The 23,834-nt window shown below is 41.9% G+C and overlaps 1 protein-coding gene across 2 annotated transcripts in view; it reads left to right on the plus strand.

Annotated features, from left to right (window-relative positions):
• DENND6A (DENN domain containing 6A) overlaps positions 1–22,098 on the plus strand; it is a 63,481-nt gene extending 41,383 nt beyond the window's left edge. For both annotated transcript variants that reach the window (XM_030206701.1, XM_030206702.1), the window contains 9 exons: positions 274–368; positions 9,257–9,322; positions 9,416–9,480; positions 14,285–14,374; positions 15,470–15,523; positions 15,617–15,726; positions 17,262–17,364; positions 19,411–19,485; positions 19,583–22,098. In XM_030206701.1, the coding sequence (XP_030062561.1) occupies positions 274–368; positions 9,257–9,322; positions 9,416–9,480; positions 14,285–14,374; positions 15,470–15,523; positions 15,617–15,726; positions 17,262–17,364; positions 19,411–19,485; positions 19,583–19,714 (790 nt within the window). In that variant the 3' untranslated portion in view covers positions 19,715–22,098. The remainder of the gene's footprint in view (positions 1–273; positions 369–9,256; positions 9,323–9,415; positions 9,481–14,284; positions 14,375–15,469; positions 15,524–15,616; positions 15,727–17,261; positions 17,365–19,410; positions 19,486–19,582) is intronic.
• The last annotated feature ends 1,736 nt before the right edge of the window (positions 22,099–23,834 follow it).

Below are 23,834 nucleotides of genomic sequence, written 5' to 3' on the forward strand. Positions count from 1 at the left end.
CATTACCTCTGTAATGTATAGGCGGTGAAATTGTTGAGGACCCTTTTATATTTTCGAGAGGAAAGTTGGAGTGTCTAAATGCAGTCGTTGAGGGCTTCAAATAACCATGTTTTGTAACCTGCCCCTGAGGATTACGCATAAGATAAATAAGCAGCATATGTAGATAATGTGTCATGTCTATCCATGTTGGGATATCCCTGACTTTGGTTGGTGGCTCTCAGTAAAATAGTTTTCTTCTTCTACTACTACTGCTATTTTTGTTCCTATTCACAGACCACCTGTCATCCTAGGAGTGACAAATCCTTTTTTTGCTAAAACACTACAGCACTGGCCACACATTATCCGAATAGGAGATATTAAATTAGCAGGTAAAGCAAAACTTTTTTTTTATTAATTACTTTTCTAATTGCAGCTGTTGTAGGAGGTGGAAGGCCTCCAATTATTTTAATATACAGAATTAATTCCTCATATTTGGACAGGGAGAAATGGAGGTTTTTCTCTTTCTAAAAACAGGGGAAAGCTTGCTGGAATAGCAAGTCACTTCACTCTCTACCTCTACCCCCCTCTTGCCAAGTGATTAAACCTGATTGCCCACAATATCTCTCATTGAGCAAGGTCAGGCCTCAGGGAATACTGCAGACAGAAGTCTTTCCCAGGTCTTTTGTATAAGGCTACTTCAAAAGCAAATGAGATTGACTTTATCTTGTAACAGTGAGGGAAATAACACTTGCAGAAGACATCTTAAACACTTGCAGAAGACTTCTTTCTCTGCCTAGAACAATTAGATCAAACACTATATCTTCCTGACAGACAGATCTCTGGAGCCTATAGCAATAGCTTTATGCCAGGCAGCAATAGTTCTATTATGCATCTCTTTGAACATAAGGAGATCTATGTTATAAACACAGGGTCTGAGCTGACAGAGAGATGTAACACCTCTAAAGGGAAGCAGTTTTTAACTCTTGTCTTTAGAATAAGAATGACCTGGGCTGTCAGAAGGATTGTAATTAACTCTTGCCTCCTCTTTTTAGAATTAGAATATCTTGCCTCCTCTTTTTAGAATTAGAATAAAAATATGAATAGAAGAGATATAATAATCCAAAAACATTTAGACAAGAGACCAACTGCATCTTCAAAGGGAATGTAAACAGATGCTATGTATTTTATTGATACTAGAGATCCTGACTGACTGTAAGATGCTAACTAAGGGGGTGAGACAATCCCTCCCCCTTGTGCTCCCTTTTGTCTTGAAAGGGAAAAGAAACCCTATGTAATATTTCTCTGCCAGATAGGAGGCTGGTCAGTGCGCAGCGCTCTTGGCCTCACACCAGAGAACTGAGAGACTGCCCTGATCAACTTTCCATTGTAATTTCCATTTCTATATATGTTCTCATTTCTGTCATATTCTAGACTATTTCTATGACTATTTCTTATTATTTATCCTAAATCTCTGGATAAAGAATAAACTTGTGTTTTTCCCCAAAGGAAGCTTCCTTGGTTCTGTTCTTTGTTTTAAAGGCTTAATCCGTTGTCAGAGTTTCTTAAGGTACAGTTGAGAGGATTGTTTTGTGTGAGTAGTGCGGGCTTGGTGGCGGCTCTGGAGTGCCGCACGAAAGGCGCTAACACAGCAGATATTTTTTAAAAAATTAAACATTTAGGTCGATATTAATGATTTAAGCAGGCAGCAGAGGCTCCTGTTCACTTACATTGTGCTGTGCAGACTGGCTGCTGATATTCAGCGGCACTTAAACGGGCAGTGCTGCTGAGTATCGGCACTAACCGGCAATTTACAAAATGGTCCAGAGAAGTGTTTTCAGGGCGGCATTGGGAGGAGCTGGCAGCAGTATTTAGTGCCAGCACTCATATAAATAAGCAACTAAATAGAACCGCGTATATAGTAGTCCTAATTTTGGTTGCATATAGATACAGGTGCCAGCACTGAGTATCGGCCAAGGTAGTTGGACGCAAACACCACCACCCCCGCTCACTCCTGCCCCTAGTGGCTCCAGCATCTAAAATGGCTGCCACAAGCTTAGTTGGAAGTACCACCAGGAAAGTAAGACACTGTAAGTTCCAGACGATATTCAGCCGGGACCCACATAAATTCAGGGTGCCAGCAGCAGTTCACTCAGACCCCAATATTCAGTGCTGTAAGCTCTCTTGAGCAGGGACTGTCCTTCCCCTTGTCTAAACTTGTACAGCGCTGCGTAACCCTGGCAGCGCTATAAAAATGCTAAGTAGTAGTAGTAGTGCTAGTGCCCGGAGATGACCTGGTATTGAATAACGGGGTCTAATAGCCCCCTCCTCCAAATGTAAATATGAACATATGTGACCATCTTTGAGGACAAGGTGACTAAAGTCACCAGCAGCAAACAGTTTGTAATACAACAGTCCAAACCTCATCCTTTTTGTAGAAGGGGGAAAAAAGTTACAGAAGTTCAAATATGTAACTTTTTTGCAGACTCTTTATGGACCCATAACATGAAAAATCAACGTTTTGGATTCATTCTCACCATTTTGGATCGCTACTTTATTTTCCTTTTCCCAGAGACAGTCATATATGTGCAAGAGATAAGATAAGGGGATCCTTTTTCCCGGGGCGAGCACAAAAATTTGCAGACTGAAAGCTTTTCAAGAGTTACACAAAAAAAATCACATACCATTTACAAACAAGTGGAGAAAGCACATGGTCCATGTGCTTTCTCCACTTGTTTGTAAATGGTATGTGATTTTTTTGTGTGAGTAACTCTTGAAAAGCTTTCAGTCTGCAAATTTTTGATATTGGTGACCTAATTGATTGAGCTGTGGTCTTAGTTTGTCATATTTATTTTATTGTCTTAGGGCCTCTTTTACTAAACCGCGCTAATGATTCCCAGCACAGTAATGCTGACCAAGCCCATTCACTTTCAGTGGGCTTTGTCACACGGGAATCGCTAGCGCGGTTTGGTTAAAAGAGGCCCTTCGTTTGTAACCTCCCTAGCACAAGTTTTGGATTGGCAAGATAGAATTTTTTTTTTTTTTTTTTGCTGTATAAGGATGACTTTTTAATCCTACATGTCTGGTCATTACAGGTTTTTTTTTCCTCAAATTTGTTTTATTATTTTCCATTAGAAACATAACAGTATCCACACTATATCCTTGTACAGAGATTAGAACTTCTCTTTCAACTAACATGTTTCCAACTATTACCCTCCCTCCCCTATTATATTCCCCCCTCTTAGGTAGTTTTGTGACCAATTCTCTTTAGACTTGTCCATGTGACACATTGATCAGGAGTGTCCGAGAGGATAACCACTGTTCATAGGGATTCCACGTTTTATGGTGCTGCGGAATACGGCCAGTGCGTAAAGCTGTTAACTTCGACATCAGATGAATATAGTCTAGTTTCCGCAACACTGACCGCAGTTCCGAAAGTGTGGGTTGCTTCCATGCCGCAGCCAGCACCAATTTGGCGGCCACGAATAGTTGTGCGGCAAAGCGGTGTATGGAATTAGGAATTCCTGCAGGTCTAAAGTGGAGTAAGCAGTAGTCCATTCTCATCGGATAGTTCGCTCCTGTAACTTCACCCAGAAACTTCAATATCTCCCCCCAGTATTCCTGCGCATGCTTGCATGCCCACCACACATGAGTCATATCCCCCACTACCCCACATTGCCTCCAACACAGAGCTAACCCTGTTTTAAACATTTTAACCAAGCGATGGGGGGTATAGTACCAGCTATATAATATTTTATGACCGTTTTCAATTAGGGCACTGGACACCGAGACTGCTAGCAGAGATCTAAGTGCCACTTTCCACTGAGGCTTTGTATAGGTTTCCCCCATGGCCTTCTCCCATCTTGATAAGTATCGCTCCACTGGGTTAGCATGTAGAAGTAGTGTCCTATATATTCTTGAGATGCTACCCCTTCCTCCTCCCTTCATCAGCCCCTCCTCCAATTTAGTTTCCGGTAGCTTTAATTCGTCCTGTGCTGTACGAGCTATAAAGTTCTTCACTTGATAGTACTGAAAAGCTTGTAGGGGAGAGAGGCCGTGCTCCTGGCACAACTCCTGGAATGGCACCGTCTTGTCCGTTTCCCACATTTGGCCTAATTCACAGAGCCCCATCTCCTCCCATCGCTGGAAAGCTATATCCTGCTTGCCTGGTCTGAACTGGGGAGCAAAGCGAAGGAACATATGCCTATAGTATATTCGCCACGGGAAAAAGTATCCCCTTATCTTACTCCACGTCAATAGAGGCCAGCGCATCATAGGCGGGCTTCCCTTGATTATTTCTCCTAAATCTTCCCGTGACAACCAGGGGATAGCTCGCAGCGGAAAAGGTCCCATCCATTTTTGCTCCACCCTTGTCCAGGCCTTCCCTGTATCCTGAAGCCATGTAGCTATCACTCTAAGGTGGGCTGCTTGTAAGTAATGTGTGAAGGAAGGAACTCCCATCCCTCCCCTCTCTTTCGATTGGTACATGACCTCTCTTTTCACCCTCAGGGGTCGTTTTCTCCAGATAAATGAAAATACCTTATTTTGGAGGTCTCGCAAAACACTATCTGGGATGGATATGGGCAGGGCCATAAAAAGATATAAAATTCTAGGTAATATAACCATTTTAACTGCATTGATCCTCCCACTCCAAGACAGCATCAATCCCTCCCATCGATGTAGTTCTGTAAAGAGCCTTTTTACCATTTCTGGGAAATTTGATTGGAATAGTTCATCCAAACTCCTCGGAATATTGACTCCCAAATATCTAATATGTCGTGCAGCCCTGCAACTGTGCTTTTTGTGGCGCTGGGATATTTATATCTAACGCTTCTGACTTGTCTAGGTTAACCTTGAAGCCAGACACTCTCCCATAAGTCTGAAGCAACTCTTGTATCTTCGGGACTGCGGGTCCTGGCTCCCGCAACATAAGTAATATGTCATCCGCGAAGAGGAGTGCCCGTGTTTCCAGGCCCCCCACCCGTGGTCCCCTGATACCAGGGTGTGTATGTATCTGAATAGCCAGTGGCTCCATAACTATCGCGAAGAGCAGTGGTGATAGCGCACAGCCCTGTCGGGTCCCCCTATGTAGCTGAAATGGCTTGGAGAGTCTCCCATTTACCCTTATCGACGCTAAGGGTGCCTTATAGATCAGTTTAAGCCAGTGAATGAATTGTCCGGTGAAGCCCATCTTACCTAGGACTGTAAACAAGAAAGGCCAGCTCACCCAGTCGAATGCCTTTTCCGCGTCAAGGGACAGCAGGCACATAGAAAGATTATGTTCCTGTGTGTGATGTATCATGTGGAAGGCCCTACGGATGTTATCAAAAGTCTGTCTCCCATGTACAAAACCCGTTTGGTCTTCATGAATTAGCGTTGGGAGGTATCTCTGGAGTCTGGTCGCTAAAATGTTTGTAAAGATCTTTTAATCTACCCCCAACAGAGAAATCGGCCTATATGATCCACATAGTTGCGGGTCTTTTCCCGGCTTAGGGATAACTGTAATGCTAGCCAAATTTCATGTGGGGGGGGGGGGGAGCTCCTGACTAAATTCAAGCGAGTTGAAGACCTTTAATAACAGTGGAGCCAGCACCCTCCCAAACACCTTATAGAATTTGTTAGTGAATCCGTCGGGCCCCAGTGCCTTACCTATGGGAAGCTCCTTGAGAGCCCGCAGGAGCTCCTCTAGCTCAATTGGTTGTGACAAGGCTTGGTCTGCACTAACTGCTAATTTGGGGAGTTCTATATCAGCAAAATAATTCTCCATTTCCTCCTCCGGTGCCTCCTCCCCTGCCATATATAGTGTTTTATAAAAGTCCCCGAATGCCGCCTCAATATATTCGGGATCTACGTGTGCTATCCCTCCCTCATCCTTTAGACTCACCACCACACTCCGGGTTGTAGTTTGTTTAAGTTTATAAGCCAAAGGCCGGCTGGCTTTATTGCCAAATTCAAAGTGGGACTGGCGGACCCGCTGAAGTTTTTCTGCCAGGTCCACCAGCTCCAGCTCATTTATCTGTTTTCGCAATCTATGGATTTGATCGATAACCTCCACTGCCGGCCTGGACCCATCTCGGTGAAGTGTGGTCTCTGCTTTCCCTAGTTGTCCCCGCAACTCAGCTTCTTTGGCTCTCTTCGTTCTCCCTATGTGGGTTTTTAATGCTCTCAGATGTCCGCGCATGACTGCTTTAAAGCTCTCCCAGAGTACTATAGGAGTCACTTCCCCAGTATCATTAAACTGGTCATATTCCTTGATATGTCGCTCTAGGCTAAGTATGTTAGCGGGCTCTTGGAATAAAGTGTCATCTAGTCGCTAGCCCCCTTTTTCTCGCCGGGTCTTAGGGAGGATTAGTTGTAACGATATGGGGGAATGATCTGTCCATGTGCAGGGTAAGATTTGCTGTGAACCTATAAGCCCCTGCATCGCAGCCTCTCCTAGCCAGAAGTCTATCCTCGATGAAGACTGGTGAACTATCGAAAAATAGGAGTAGCTGCGCTTGGTGTGGTTTGCCTGTCGCCAGAAATTGACCAGGTGCCAGCGCTCAATAAATTCTTGTAGCACCACCCTGTCCTTCTGGCCATATCCTGTGTGTCGTGAGGAGTTGTCTAAGTGGGGCTGCAGCGTTAGATTAAAATCCCCTCCTATCAGTAAGGAGCCCTCTAAGTGTTTTAAAATTATCTGATCTAACTCACAAAAAAAAGATCCCTGATTTGCATTGGGTGCATAAATGTTAACTAGTGTATATACCTGCTCTGCTAATGAAAAAATTACTAAGAGGTAACGTCCCCCTTTATCTTTAACAATTTTTTGGACCTTCCAGGGCTTGGCTCCGCTAAATGCTATTAATACCCCTTTATTTTTGACGTTATCCCCATTGGATGCAAAGTATATGCCAGGAAATTTCTTATGTTGACACAGATGCTCATGCCTAGGTAGGAGATGCGTTTCCTGTACCAGGGCCACATCCGTCCGAAGGCGGAGTAGCTCCCTGAACAGGAGCTGCCGTTTTCTAGGAATATGCAAACCTCGTGCATTAAGCAGTAGAAAATTTATTTCAGCCATGAGTTATCTAAGATAAGCGTATAAGTTGCTTAGATTGCATGTCCCCTCCTGTGACTCTCTCCCTTGCTTTCGAGTCATGGTCACTGTCCTCATAATGTTCGTTCTCCCCTTTTCATTCCCCTCTTCCCTCCCCCACCCAACCATCTCATCCCTTCTTCTTCCCCTCCCTCCCTCCCCATCTCCCCCCCCAAAAAACTGCAGCTGCCCACGTTAAGTAACGCGGGTAGTGTAAGGAGAAAGTGGAAGGCGGATGGTACCTCCCAAGTGTACGCACAGGGCCCGTTATACTAATTAACAATCCTTGACTGACATTCTTTAACTATAACCCAACAGTATTTATACATTGTCTCATTTTGTGTAACTCTATTAACTTTTGCAAACTATTTCAAACCTTTTTCCTGACTTTACGTCAAGCAGTGTCCTGCGCCCAATAGTCTTTTAGTCATGTCTCTTAGTAGACTGATTAAGGGCAAAGTCAGGTTATCTTAGCAGCCGATTGCTGTCGCTGTAGGCGTCGTGGCCCCTTCCCCACTCTCTGCCATTTCGGGGGAGCCACCGATCTTCTTTGTGGTGGTTTCAATGCCCTTAGTGACTCTCCCAAGTTTTCTTCTGGCAAAATCTCCTTAGCCTCTATCAAAGATCGGACTTGTTGCAACTTTCCCTCCTTGTAGAAGACCAGCGCGAAGGGGTGTCTCCATCTGTAGTGGATGCCCATCTCTTGCAATCGCTTGGTGACTGGTTTTAAATCCGCTCTGCGTTTTAGAGTGGCTGCCGCCAGATCTTGGTATATTTCTATTTCATACGAGTCCCATATAAAATTTGGGGTCTGGCTCGCTACGTTCGCCACTTGCTCCTTCAGCTTATAGTCTTTGAAGTACACAATGATATCTTTGGGTAGATTCGTTCGCGGAGTTCCGAGCGCCCTGTGAGCCCGCTCTAAATGAATCGCTGACTGTTCCAGCTGGGTTCCGCTCGTCGCCAGGAGGTCCCGTACTAGCCTCTGGATCGTGTCCTCACAATTTGAATATGTTGGAGTCTCAGGCAGGCGCTGAAGCGCAGATTACATCTCCAGCTGCGATTCTCCAAATCCTCCAGTTTGTCCAGGATTTGCTGTTGGGAGGTCTGCAAATCGCCCACTTGTTGGTCGAGTGCGCTCAATGTTTCATCGTGGGAATCCAGCCGGGTCTCCGTATCCTCTAATCGGGCCCCCAGCTCTCGTATTTCCCCTCTTAGATCTGTACCTAAAGTTGCCAGATCGTCCCACATGGCCTTCAAGTCCGCTCTGATTTCTTGCAGCCATTGTTTCCAGTCAGGCCATTGGTCCTCCTCCGAGATTCCTGCATCCATACCCTCCCTCTGGGACTCTGCAGTCGATGTGCTTGCCGTTTGCTGTTCTTGGGTGTGCGCCGCGGCCGCCATTTTGTTCGCCGCTCTTGCTGTCCCCGCACCCGGGAAGGCGAATCGCGAAAGATCCACTTCTGCACTTCGCGATCGGCACAGCTGTTCAAGCCGCTAGAGTGAACAGTGATGTTTAGCGTTGCTGCGGAGAATTTCAGCACTCGAGTCGGGTATTATTTCTGATTTTTCCCCGTGGGTCACTCGGAGCTCTATCTTCAGGCAGCCATTCCGCTCGTGACGTCACTTCCTCCCTCAAGATAGAAATATTTTTAAGTAAATAGACCTGATAGAACATAGCTTTCCATCTCAAAAGTGAAAACTGTTCAGCTATGGTGAGCCGCTTTTTATAGTAACTTGTCTGTTTCTTGTCCTGTATCAAGAAGAATATAGCAGAATTAGAAAAGGTTCAGAGGAGTTTGACAAAAACAATAAAAACATGTTCCTTATAAAAGGCTAAATAGGTTAGGGCTCACAAAATTTGTGTCTGAGGTTTCTTGTGTTTTATGTCAATTTTCCTTTGTCCTCTTATTCCTTTTAAAAATATCTAAGTGGTTTATAATTATTTGCAGTGTAAGAAACAAAAATTGTCAACTTAAGGTGCTAAACTTAAGTGCTGGTTAAAAGTTCCACAATGCCCTTTTTGTATAAATTTTGACTTCCAAGAGAGATTCTGTGGAACTATTTTGTCTTTTAGATGTTGTAGTAAGTTTAAAGCTTGGATAACAGATGTAATAGTTGAAAATTACACAAACTTTTTTTTTTCTGCTTTGCCTTTTGCTTGAAACTTAAATCTGGCCCTTATTGTATTTTTGCTTGCAGGTGAAGTTCCAAAACAGGTCAAAGTGAAAAAATTAAAAAACTTGAAGACTCTTGACTCTAAACCTGGTAATAAGCATTAACCTTTTAGTGACTTTTCTTTAGGTATTTAGTGTGTGCTCTAACTCGAACTTGTGTACTATCTTTTATGTTTTATTTTAGGGGTCTATAGTTCTTATAAGCCATTTTTGAATAGAGATGAAGAAATCATCAAGCAGTTACATAAGGTAAAATCTGTAATAAGTATCCAGTGAAAATATTATTTTGTTGATGGGGTTTTGTAAGAAGCGAATGTTGCACCCTTTATTTGGAACATAAACAGTTTACAGGGATTAAGGTAGACAAAACTATGTTACGAAGTTTAAACAAAGGGCTTGATTCTAATCATTTTACAGCTGAAGGTCAGAGCAATATTTCCTAGAAACATTTGAATCCTACAATCCTGATGTTCAGCGTGTTTCCAATGTACAAGGTTTAGGGGCCTTTTTTCTAAAGGGTTACACTTGCCCAACGCGGGTGCTGGTGATAGTTCCATTTCCGGTGCTAGCGGAAATATTGGAAAAAAAAATTCCGCAGGGTCATTGCCTGGTGGTAATCAGGCAGCATCGTGAGCTGCCTGGTTAGCGCAGGAGCCCTTACCAGCACCTCAGTGGGTGGCGGCAGGGGCGTAGCTAGGTGGGTCACGGGGGCATGGGCCCCCACAGATTTAGCCCTGGCCCCCCTCTACTTTTGACCCCCGCCCTGACGACGACCCTCCCCCACCGCCGCCAGGTACCCCAACCTGACGTCCTGCAGAAATAGATCAGCGAACGTGCCGGAGACCAGCGCTGATGAAGACTTCGGTTGGCGGGGGTTTGGGACCCCCACCAGCAAAAGTACCTGGCGGTGACGGGGTCAAAAGTTGTGGGGGAGAGTTGGCAGCGGGCAAAACTGTGCCCCCCCTCCCTCGGGCTCTGGACCCCCCCCCTCCTTCCGAGGTCTGGCTACGTCCCTGGGTGGCGGTAAGTGCTCACCCCCCCCCCCCCCCCTTTGAAATGGCCATGTGGCAAGTGCAAACTTACCACACATCCATTTCATTTTTGGTTATTTTCACCTGCTGTGGTAAAAGGGACCCTGGCGTGCCACAAAAACAGCTACTGCTGCTGCTAACACAGAGCCCCTTTTACCGCAGCTGAGTAAAAGGGCCCCTCAATGTGATCTTTCCTCACTTATAAGCAGAATGAATCTGCAAAGTGATGCATGTAGGTAAGAGGAACCCAAACTATATAGCTACATAATGCAAGATTCCACATGAGGAGTCACTGCCCAGGAAAAGGATCTAGGTGTCATTGTTGATGATACTTGGAAACCCTCTGTTCAATGTGCAGCAGCATCTAAAAAAAAAGCAAATAGAATGTTAGGCATTATTAGGAAAGGAATGGAAAACAAAAATGAGAATGTTATCGTGCCTTTGTATTGCTCCATGATGCGACCACATCTCAAATACTGTGTGCAATTCTGGTCACCGCATCTCAAACAAGATATAGCGAAATTTTTAAAAAAATGCAGCTATAAGGAACAAAGCCCCGGCCTGGTACCTTAATTGGAATGTATAACAGTATGCAACACAGAGGGTGCCATGACCTTGTGATTATATATCTCTTGTTACCAAGCTTGGTTTATAAAGGAATGGTTCATGTTTTTTGATATGTGCGGTTGTACCTCATAGAGTTCTGGGAATAATGTTGGGGGCATGGAGGGGTTAGGAAGTATAATGTTAAGGAAAAATGAGGTTTAACAGTTTGCGCTCTACCTGTTTAGAGATTATGGTTTGAAATTATGTTGTAACTGAAATTTGCTGATGAGTTGTTTTGCGATACCTTTAGTAATAAAAAAATTGTTGAAACATAAAAAAGTGCAAAGAAGGGTTACGAAAATGATAAAGGGGATGGGATAGCTACCCTATGAGGAAAGGCTAAATCGGCTAGGGCTCTTCTGCTTGGAGAAGAGATGGCTGAGGGTAGCTATGATAGAGATCTAAAAAATACTGAGTGGCGTAGAACAGATGGACATGAATTGCTCGTTTACTCTTTTCAAAAATACTAGGACTATGGGGCAGGCAATGAAGCTACTAAGTAGTAAATTTAAAACAAACCGAAGTGGAACAGTGGCCTGAGAGCCGGGGGAACTAGGTTCAATTCCCACTGCAGATCCTTGTGGTCAGTGGTGTAGCCAGACCCACCATTTTGGGTGGGCCCAGAACTAATATGGGTGGGCACTGTGCATATGAGTAGTGTTTTTTGGGACACTACAAAATAATGCCTTAAAATATACTTGATGATGGATTTGTAAGTAGTCTGCATCAATATAAACCATAATGGAAAAAACAACCAGTTACATTATCGCATATCTTAAACTTGACTAGACTTAAGTCTGCACTAACAGAAAACATCTCATGACAAGATCCTGCAATATAACAGCAATGGCATATATCCTTCAAACATTGCTTTATATCAAACATTTAAAAATATAGAACTGAGAGCCAGTGGCGTACCTAGCGTATTTGACACCCGGGGCCGATCTTTTTTTAACACCCCCTCCTCTATATGAAAATATTATTTTTACTAATAATCCATGAGTCACACAACAAGTATGTACCTAGGAAAGGCAGCATCTTAAACATTGCAGTGAGCACTAGAACATCAATACACCCATTGTAAAACTAAACAAGACATTAGTAAAAATGATCCTGCCAACAGAAAACCATGTCTTTTTCACAAACATAGAACACAGATACATCCTCACCAAGTATAGAATAAGTAACCACAAACTAAAATAGAAATATGTAGACAAAATTAAACTGAACCCCCAAGAGGCCAGATTCTGCATACAATGCAACACCACAGAAACAGTGATGTATGTCTCCTAGTACTGTGCAAAATATAAAGATAGCAGAAGTAAACTTGAAAAAACTGACAAATACCAATCAACACTTTACAAATTAAACAACAGAAATAAAACAAAACAGAGAAAATAAGATAATACTGTTTTATTAGATAATGCTTTTTCAATTAGCTTTCAGAGGCCAAAACCTCCTTCCTCAGGCCAGTACAGTATACTGCTGTTACGGTCCTGTCCTGACCTAAGGATGGAGGTTTTGGTCTCTGGAAGTTGGTCAGAAATGTATTAAAATAGTCCAACAAACATATCACCTTATTTTCATTTTCTATTTATCACCACAGCTACAATACTACTTTATTCTAAGGCAAATAAATAAATAAATAAATCTTTTTTTTTCTACCTTTGTTGTCTCTGGTTTCTGCTTTCCTTGTCTTCTCTTCACTCTCTCCCTTCCATCCAGCATCTGTTCTCTTTCTTTCTCCCTTTCATCCAGCGTGCCTGCTTTCTCTGCCTCCTCCATCCACTGCCTGCCTTTTCTTTCCCTTCTATCCTGCCTGTCTCCCTCTCCTTTTTACATGATTTATTCCAGTATCTCCCCCCTCTCCATCTTTATTTCTCCTCTCTCTGTACTCCATCCATATCCATCTTCTGCTTATCTCTTGTCTATTTGACTTTTTTCTATGCCCACTGTCATTTCCTCTGACTCACTCTCTCTCCTATCCATAACCTCCCCTCTGTGTCCCTGTCCCTATTCCCCCTGTGATCAGCATTTGCTCTCTGTTCCCATCCCTGTTCCCCCCCATGTTCAGAATCTGCCCTGTGTCCCCTTCCCATGTTCCTCACCCTTCCTTCTTTCTCTCTCTCTCCTGCACTCCCACCCCGGGGCCAGTATCTCTCTCCCTCTTCTCTCCCCTGCTTCATAGTACTGCATCTCGTTCTCCCCCTCTCCAGATCCAGCTTTTTCCCAGTCTCCTCTCCCTCATGTGTCCTACCTTTCTCTCCCCTCTTGCTTCCCTTTGGTCTAGCATCACTCTCACTCCTTTCTCCACCCCCCCCCTTTTCCCCATTGCTTTCCTTCCTCTCTCCACCACTCTTTTCCCTTGGGCCTGGCATCCCTCTCTCCACCCCCTCTCCCCTCAACATCCTGCACCCAAAAACTACCCCTCTGCAAACTGCCCCAGCTTTAAAAACTATTGTACTTCCATCTTACTAATAGCCCCATATATTAAAACAACGCACCCCACAATGATCCCCAAGCAATTGCCTTAGCCCTCCCTGCAAGTTGCAGCTGCACCTCCTCCAAGCACCTCCCCCAAAATAGCCCCCACTTTTGCCTCAACCCATCGCAAACTGCCTCACCAAGCAAGAATATGATGATCTATGCTACGTAGGCTACCCCACTAGTTCCAGGTTGCAGCTTGTTAGGAACTGCAAAAGAAAACAGACTTAAACGCAAAGAAAGAAATCGTCCCAAAATGGCCTGAGCGCGCGGGGTTGGGTGGCGTGACGTCACGGAGCTCCATCTCCCCTCCCTCCTGGCTGCCCCGCCCCTGGGCTGCGTTCCGGAGCGATTTGCTGCTGGTTAAGCAAGCGCCAAACAATCGCGTATTCCAGCCGGGTGTTGTTGAACCCATAGTGAGGAGGGGGGAGAGTGATACCGCACGTCGGGGGGGGGGGGGATGAGACACCCCATGCAGCACCGCACCAGCCGGGGGGGGTGGGGAGGTGAAGACGTACGCAGCAACATCGTGACCGCACCAGTTGGGGGAGGAGGGAAGACGTCCATGGATGGAGGCAGCACCCCCTAACAACCTGCACCCGCCCTCAGTAGTTACGCCACTGCTGAGAGCTGCTTGGATTGGAACCAAGACTACGCCGAATCCCGATTGGAGCATCAAGAGAAACTAGGTGGGCCTGGGCCCACCCAGGCCCATCCGTAGCTACGCCCCTGCTTGTGGCTCTGGGCAAGTCACTTAACCCTTCATTGCTCCTGCCCCAGGTACAAAATAAGTACCTGTATATAACATATAAAACACTTCGATTGCAACTACAGAAATGCAGTTGTAACCATTTTTGGAAACAGGATACTGGGCTTGATCCCTGTTCCAGTATGATGATGCTTATGTACTTATGTGCATTTTCTTCATTTAGGGGGTACAGCAGAAACGTCCATCTGAGGCCCAAAATGCAATTCTTCGGCGTCACTTCTTGGAACTGACACAGAGCTTCATCATTCCTTTAGTAAGTTAGAAAGTACAACCTTGCGTCACCCTGCTTTTCTCTCAAGTCGCTGGGAATAAATGTGATGGTTTTTCGTCATTTCCTTTTTACTACTAGAGCTGTGCAAGTGAAAACTTTATTTTTTTTAATTTTTCTTGTCTGTTTCCTTTAATTCTGTTTTAATGTTTAACTTGTTTATTTTTTTGCTTTTTATTTTCAATACAAACTGTTCACAAATAGTGAGGCCCTTTTTACTAAGCCGCCTAAGCATTTATTTATTTATACCCCGCAATTTCCCACCATTGGCAGGCTCAATGTGGCTTACAACATTAAGTTAGCAAACAGGAAAGTACAATAAATGGAAAGTGATACGAGGGCTGAAAGGTACAGGGTTAAGAGAAAGTAGGTAAGTCCACAAGATCTTTAGAGGAGTTGCAATGTGCGCCAAAATGGAGTTACCATCTGGCTACCGCGTGGCTCTTGCGGTAATTTCATTTTTGACACGCGTCCGAAAAATAATTTTTTACAAAAGAGCGCTAGCATATTTAGCATGTGCTAAGTGCTAGAGACGCCCATATATTCCTTTGTAAAAGACCCCCTAAGTGCTGTAACCTGCTTTAATTCCTTGCTGATATAAACGGGATATAAATGCTGAGAACAGAATAAAGTTGCATTATTGCAGCCATACTTTAAATTTATTGGCTCCGTTGTAACCACTTATGTGCCATACAATCAGTGGTTTGAAGAAAATTTGATCCACCTTTTCACATTTAGGGCCCTGTTCACTAAGCCGCATGAGACACATGCTAGCGTTTAGTTTTACATTGATTTGTAAACACTGTTGCAAATTTAGGTTTGTATTTTTTCAGTGCCCTTCAATTAGGTCAAATTATATATTTGGTATCTGACATCCGTTTTCCCATTGGAGGTTATAGGAGATTCAGGTTCATTGATTTTTGAAAATCCATAGTCGGCACTGGCTAAGCCAGTTATTAAATAACCATGGCTGTTATCCAGATAAGTGCCTTTGAATATTGACATGGAAAATGATAGTATTGATTTACAGTAGTTACTTTTTTTTTTTTTTTTCAAAATAATTTTATTTTTTCTCTATAGGAGCGATATGTAGCCAGCCTGATGCCTTTGCAAAAAAGTATATCACCATGGAAGGTGAGAAGGTAGCCTTATCCTTTGGGGGATAAAAGAGATTGTTTGTTTATTGTAAATGTTGAAATACTTACTTACAATACGCTTACTTCTTAGAGTCCACCACAACTCAAATCTTTCAGCCAGGATGAGTTTATGAAAACTTTGGAGAAAACAGGACCTCAGCTCACCTCCAGGCTGAAGGGAGACTGGATAGGACTTTACAGGTTCCTTACTTTTATTCAGCAATTTTTGCCATTTTGAAGTTAATTCCAATGTATATTGCATTGTTTTGGGGAGTCTAATACATATTTTAATATAGAATATCTAAATTTTTTTTAAATCTATATTGCCTTTGAATTGGATGAATTTAGTGATTTGTGCACATCACTTAATAGTGCTGCATTTTGGGAGTTAGGTGTGCCACAAAAGCTACACATGCAATCTGCAGGAGGGGGGTTTGGAAGAGGACCACTGTTACAGTGGCAGCCACTCCTGAACAGAAAGAATAGCACTGAGAGATCACAGGAGACTGTGTTCCCCACTTCAGAGCTAGTGTGGATTTTTAGCTGTTTTCATGAGTGGAAACGATCCACGAGACTCTTGTAGTTTGTTAACTTGCAATGTAAGATTTAGAAATAAGCTTTTTTTTTTTTTTAATGTTGGATATAATTGAGTGTTCATGAAGACCAAAGGACTTACACTGTGTCATAGACTCGGGGAAACTACAATTCCATTTTTCTTTTGGTAATAAAAAAAAATATATATTGAGAGATGCCACTATATCTGAACTCGACACAAGTATTTGGGTCAAATTAGGCATAGAGGGGAACAAGTCAAGTTTCATTTACACACATTGTGCATTGCCCCCTGCAGTAGGCTGTAACTTCCTTTGCTATGCAGTGCATGTTGCAAGGGTCATAACAAAGGGATCCATTTAATGTGGACAAATGCAAGCTGTTGCACATTGGAAAGAATAATCCAAATCATAGTTACTTGATGCTAGGGTCCACCTTGGGGGGTCAGCAACAAAGAAAAAGATCTAGGTGTTGTTGTAGATAATACACTGAAGTCTTCTGCTTGATGGGCGGTGGTGCCAAAAAAGCAAATGGGATGCTAGGAGTTATTAGGAAAGGGATGGTGAATAAGACTGAAAATACTATAATGCCTCTGTTATCTCTCCATAGTGTCACCTCACCTTCAGTATTGCATTCAGTTCTGGTCGCTGTATCTCAAAAAAAGATATAGCGGAATTAGAAAAGGTTCAAAGAAGAGCAACCAAAATGATAAAGGGGATGGAACTCCTCTCATATGAGGAAAGGCTAAAGAGGTTAGGGCTCTTCAGCTTGGAAAAGAGACAGTTGAGGGGAGATGATTGAGGTCTACAAAATCCTGAGTGATGTAGAATGAGTAGAAGTGAATCAGGTTTGTTTTTTTTACTTGTTCCAAAAGTACAAAGACTAGGGGACACTCAAGGAAGATTTGGGTTTCTGCCAGATACTTGTGACCTGGCTTGGCTACTGTTGGAAACAGGATACTGGGCTAGATGGACCATTGGTCTGACCCAGTATGGCTACTCTTATGTTCTTATGATCTGGAGGATAGAGCGAGCTTGTTAGTTTTGCTGCCGTCATTCTTCATTGTTACAAAGATGAAAAGCAAGGTAAACACTATGGGAGACCACTTTAGGCACCAGCATGAAATAGGAACTACAAGAACGCAAGATGTGAACACTGTGAATCATTCCTTTTTCTCTTAAAAGACAATTTCTGAAGTCTTCCAACTTTGATGGCTGGTTTCGGACTCGGTGGAAGGAGATGACTCAGAAGCTGGAGGCACTCCATTTAGAAGCCCTTTGTGATGAGGTGAGAGAATACATGTGAAACATAGCAAAGAACAAAGGCCAGTTGCCAGTGAGCCATTCTTATGTGTATATGCAATTAAAGCACTGGCTAGGGTGGAGGAAGATAGAGGCAAATCACAATAGCACCCACAGATTTGGAAGACTGGTGTGAGATGGGAAGTGGCGGGGGGGGGGGGGGGGGGCAGTCCACAAGGGGATTAATAGCTTTCCTATATAGGTATTTGAGGGAGGGATAAACAACTACCATCTATAGGAGAGAGAATGGGGTGGGGTGGGGTGGGGGTCAATTATACAGAAAAACAATGGGAGCAAATAGAGCAGGATGTGGGGGAAATTTGTGTTTAGCAGTCTGTATGCAAGAAAATAGCTTCAAAATGCTATACAGATGGTACCTGACCTGGAGTGGAGGAGTAGCTTTAATGGTTCAATTCTCTCTGCAGCTCCTTGTGACCTTGGGCGAGTCATTTAACCTTCCATTGCCCTAGGTACCAAAAATCTTAGTTGTGAGCCCTCTAGGGACAGAGGAAGTACCTGCATTTACTGTGTATAGTGCACTGTACATATATAGAAATGATTAGTAGTAATAGTAGTTGAATAGGCTGGCCCACTGGAGAGGGTGTAGTCAGGAAGGGGACAGTGGAACATATATGGTAGAGCTTTCCATATATACAGGCTTATTGGCGAGCATGGAGCTCTAGCTTTGAGGTCTGCATAGGGTCCTATTTAGACACTGCCTTACGGCAGCAAAATTTATACCTAGCTATCTCTTGGAAACAAGTATCTCCTCCATCACTGGTGAGTTGGCTAGAGATGTGGGATATTCATAATATGGAAAGATTAACAGCAATGTGGAAGCAAACCTTGGCTATGTTTGAAAAAATATAAGCACTATTCCTGAGACTGTATGCTATTCCCTTTGCGAGAGTGGTCAATACAATGCAATGTAAGCTTTAGTGGCCCAACTTAATGGATGCTGTAGATGACTTGGACTGGAAGGATCATTACATTACAGTTCTTACGTTCCTCATAAAACTTGTAAGGTGGATGCGTATCACAACTTAAGAGACTAGGCATACCTAGGAATTAGTCATAGTCACAGCTTGTTTGGACATTGGTTGGGGGGAGAATAAAATATCAGCTATAATACTGAGACAGTAAAAGGTGGTGGGATTGGTTGTGATAGTCAATTAACTGCTAGTCTAATATTGTTGCTTTGGTTGACTTTTACTTACATTTGTTTTGCCATTGGTTTAATTTGTGCCAGTGTCTTGAATAAAATTAAATATAAAAGTAATGAACAAAGGAGAATAATGTCACTAACTAAAACTCTGTCTGGATTTTGTAAGTCTTCTCAAATTTGAACTACTATAGCATTACCTGATAAACTTACGCTGTTATTTACATTTTCTTTTGGGTAACTGTAGGACATATTTGTACTAGTTGGTCACTGCCAGTGACTGTCCCTGAGATGCAGGCCTGATGCTGTATATATAGTGTGCCTTGGCTCTGATTTCTTTTTTTTTTTGTTTTTGGTCCTATGTCTACAATATATATGTGGAATAGCATATTAACAGGGTATTTCTGAACACTAGGAAGTTCCCAAGAAAACTGTTAAAGCCTCTCAGGTTCCTGAGTTGCTGACCTTAAATGAGCACCTGACCACTTCTGTGAAATTGCAAAAGTGTAGCATGCGTGTTAACCCTTGATATATAAAACATATACTTGACCAGATTTCATAGCCAAGATGTAATATTATCCAGAATTGTAGCCATTAAGAAAATGAATATGAATATCAAAAAATTATTTTACTTCCTTTATGCCTGAGGTTTTGGATTTTGCTAAACTAGCATACAAGGTTTTAGTAGATAGCTAGCTATACCGCAAAACTAACTGTATACCCACTTATAGATAAATGGGAAGTGCATTTCCTTTCAGGTAGCACATAAGAAAACCAACACTGAGCTTTGAAACAATTTGTGGCATATCGTATGTGGAAGCTTTTCGTCTTTTAGAGAGCAGTCGGTTCATCGTTTATTTGTTTTGCCAGGATTTACTTGTTTGGATTCAGAAACATACTGAAGTTGAAGCTGTGGATCTTGTCTTAAAGCTGAAGAATAAACTGGTAAGGAAGTGCTTGTGACTACTAGTCTTGTCCTTTCTATAACATAGACTAGGTTAACTGGGTTGTGATTATAACAAAATTACTTTGCTTCCTACAGATGTGGGCTATTGCAGAACATCTACCTGTAAAACCGGATACTGTGGCAAGGCTACAGATGCACATAGATTCCATTATATCAGCACTGCCAGAAGACTTGCAGGGTATCCTGCTCAAAACTGACACAGCGTGATTCTGATAAGCGTGTTCGGACAAAATAAAGCACGCGAAAAGCACACAAAACACTCTGAAGAGTAGAGGAAACACTGGGACAGTGATGTATAAAGTGTAGGATAAAGCTCTTAGTGATGTATAAAATGTAACATATAGGTAATGGAAGCAGCAATATTTTACCTTTTTTAAAATATTTTAAAATAACTTTTGTGGTTCAGTAACTTAATAATGATGAAATTAATGGTGCTGATACAATTTTGTTGTATCAAAAGGCAGATATACTTTGGAGAAACCATGAAAGATGCAAGTCCCTACCATGCAGTGCTGGCATTGCAGTGTGTGTTGAATCATGCTAAGACTCTCAGGGGCACCTGCTGTGTTTTAGAGGCTGCTGCCCCACAAGGATGGTATTTGTTTGAATAGTATCATTGTTCTTCATTTCGTTAGGAAACACTCTTTTCATCTGCTTTGCATTTTACAAACAAGGTCTGACTGTTTTAAATCATGGCTTGGCTAAAATAAGAAACAGTTTGGCCATTTTAGTGGTATCTCCCTGGATCTAGCACAGGATCTGTGAGCATCCAATGATATTCTAGAGCTGCCATCTTTCTCTTTATAAGGGAAGGATTTTTTTTTTTGCCTAATTCTTACCATTTTCCCATTGATTCTTCACTACAAAATGTGCTTACTGCAATGCAGTAATATATTCAACATGTGGCCCCTCCGAAATCTCACTATGTATTTTCCAGGTGAGCATTTGTAAAGAAATACTATATCAAATAAAGAAACAGTTGCACTTTCAAAACTTCCAACAAAGCACCATGTGACCTTTTTGTATATTTTCTCTTAGCTTAGAGGACGACACCACTTTTTTTAAGTTTTGAAAAATACTTGGCTTTGAGTGATAGAGGGATTAAAATTGTTGCTTGTTTTGTGAGCACTCCCTCTTCAGAGCCTCCATGTGTCATATGATTTTTCTCTCTTATTTCCTGACCTCCCAGTTTGAAAACGGTGAGCTGCTCGTACCTTTCTGGATCTTAGATTTACTTCTCTCTTGTGCAGTTCTGGTCAATAACTATTAGAGTATGCTCTTTAGAGAAGAAGCCAGAGAGATCAAACAGACTTCAGAATATCAGTGGCCTGCAGTTATACTTTTTGAATAATGTGTGTCCTTGTGGTTCTGCAAAGCGCTGTTTCTGTACACATTACTAGTGGAAAATGAGAGCACTGATGAACTCCCATTTATTTATTTAGACCCTCAGGCGTGCAGAAGAGCTCCACCGAATTGAAAAATGTGGAAAGACATTGATTTTGAGCTGGAAAGGTTTTCCAAAAGATTCCTTGGTTTAAGAGTGATTGATTGGTTACAATATAACATTAGTACATATGGATTCTTTTAATACTGGAGCATCAGAATTTGAAAATATAGAGCAGTTAAGTTAGAGGAATCATCAATTTGTCAGATTAGATAGGAGGAAAACTTTTGGTATTTATTTTATTCTGAAACCATGTATTGATTTAAAAGTGACAAATTCATTAACACTGCTTTTGCAGCACTCTTTAGTGACATTACATTTATAGGTAGGTAAGAAGGAATGCAGACATCTTTGAAAAGGCTTCTTGGCTAAAAGATGGAAGAGCAATCCAACTGAGAACAATTTTGTTTTAATTTAACAAATGTTTAATAAATTGAACTCTAGATAGAAAATGTTTGGACTGACTTCACCAGTAAAAACAAAGGATCAATTATGGTGCATCTTTTTCACAGGACATAGAGTATAAAATCTTAACTAAAATTAATTATTGGAAAGCTCAATGAATTTTGAAAATGTATTTTAGAAAAACTAATGTTTATATGACTACTATAAAATCATTGGTGCATTTCTTGATATAAGAACATGAACACCCTTGCTCTATCTCTTGTGGTTTTAAGCAATTCTAATAGAAACAAAAGCCATTGTTTACGTTAAAGTTGTAGAGATGTCCAGTATTCTCGTTTTCCGTTTTGTGAAAAGTCCTTGGGTTACTAGTATCTATTTAGTTGACAGGGAGGGTCAGAAATATGGTCAGACAAACAAATGGATGTATTCTTCTGAACTAGAGATTTTGCCAGCACTTTTTGTTTTATATAAGGAGGCAAGATGACTAAATAGAATCTTCAAACCAAATCTTCATATTTATTTCCTAACAAAATGCTTCATAAAATAATAGGTGACCAAATAATTGAGTAGAAAGTTGTATATCAGAATCTAAGCAGCTAATAACCTTAGTTCATTTTTTGTTCATACTCTGACATGCAGTACATAAACAACTTGCTAAATACATGTGGGGAGCATTTTTGATATGACATCTAAGTCCAACTTTGGACGTTTTGATCAAAACGTCTAGAATCTGAATAGCAAATATGGCGATTTTCGAAACAGCAAAATGTCTCTTTCCCCCCCCCCCAAAAAAAAAAAAATGGCCACTTACTATATGTTGTTGTGCTCTGTGCATTTCTTTTTAGTCCATTTTCATTAAAAAAAAAAAAAAAAAACAATAAAAAACATCCAAGTGAAAAACTCACAAACAAGCCATTGGGATGGAGGAGGAGCCAGCATTCTTACTAGACTGGCCACATCCCAGCAGAGCCCCTTGGGAGCACTGCAGTGGACTTCACATAAAAGCTCCCAGGTACACATCTCACCATTACCCCCTTATATTGTATGGGAAGCCCTCCAAAACCCATCAAAAACCTACTGTACCCAACTATACACCAATACAACAGCCCACGGCAGGTGTCACCTATATGTGGGTACAGTAGGTTTTTGGGGGCTGACACTTTCTATCACAGGTGTAACAGAGTGGATTATGGGCCTGGGTCTCCTTCTCCACAGTGCACTGCACCAACCACTAGGCTGCTCCAGGGACCTGCTTGCTGCTGTACTAGGACTGGCCATAACATCTGAAGCTGTCATAGAGGCTAGTATGTAATGTTTCTTTCACATATTTGGAGGTGAGGGTCAGTGACCACTCAGGGAGTAAGGGGAGGCATCATTTCTTTATTCCTTCACTGGTCATCTGGGCATTTAGGACACTTTCTTGTGACTTAGTTATTAAAACAGGTCTAGCTCAAAACATCTTAGTTTTAGTCCTGGGTGTTTTGGGTTGTTCCATTATGACTGAAAAATGTCTTAAAAATTGGGAATGCCCTAGTCCTGCCCCCGACATGCCCCCTTGTGATTTGGATGCACCTCAGACAAAATGCATAGATAAATGTCTGCAAAATAGGTTTTGGAAATATCAATTTGAACATTTTGGCAAGCAAAACATCCAGATGCTGCTTTATGCCACTTTTTAGATATTTTTCTATTTCGAAAATGAGCCCCAAAGCCTTCTAAGCATTGGCAGGTTAATACTTTTTATAGCTCTAGAAATAGCCATTGTGGGATCTTTTGTTCATTAAATTGTCTTCAGAGTATTGGAAGTAGATTTCTGAAAAAGAGTGTACCCTGTCTTGTATATAAATGTTTAGTGCGATTGCAGCCCCACTAATAGGGAAAACACCTCTAAATAATAGTAAATATTTACAGCAATTTTTGGGAAAGCCTTATTTAGGTATAAGCTGTTGTCTCTGGTATTTAAAAAAAATATGTATTTTAATATTCTTAAAACTTTTCTATGAACATTGTAAGCACCTCTAATTTAGTAAGACATGTATTTTGTTGAGGACTTTTGCCACTGAGTGCCAAGTACTAACTTGCATTCGTTTGTTTGTTTTTTTTTGTTTGTTTGTTTTTTTGGTCCTCCAAGATCAGGAGGATAGTCCTTGCATTAGGAGGAAGAGATATCATCTTTTGATGAAATAACCCATTAACTAAGACATTGTAACTACAGTATCTCAACCATGTTAACATTTGCACCTGCTGTACTAGCCTACTGTCATTTTGATTACAAAGTAATGTATTTTTGTAAAAGGAAATAAAGATGAAAAATATAGTGTAGTTCATTTGCATTTATTCTACTTGTGTATTGCTCCTGGATTCAGAACCAGACTTGTGCTGGAATTTTGTTAGTTGTATGTTCTATTTCTTTTACCTGCAGGATGGACCATTTCCAAATAGTCCATTTCTCTCTAAATAAAACGCACCTCCAACGTT

Source organism: Microcaecilia unicolor, chromosome 6 (assembly GCF_901765095.1).
Source record: "Microcaecilia unicolor chromosome 6, aMicUni1.1, whole genome shotgun sequence".
In the NCBI taxonomy this organism is placed as follows: domain Eukaryota; kingdom Metazoa; phylum Chordata; class Amphibia; order Gymnophiona; family Siphonopidae; genus Microcaecilia; species Microcaecilia unicolor.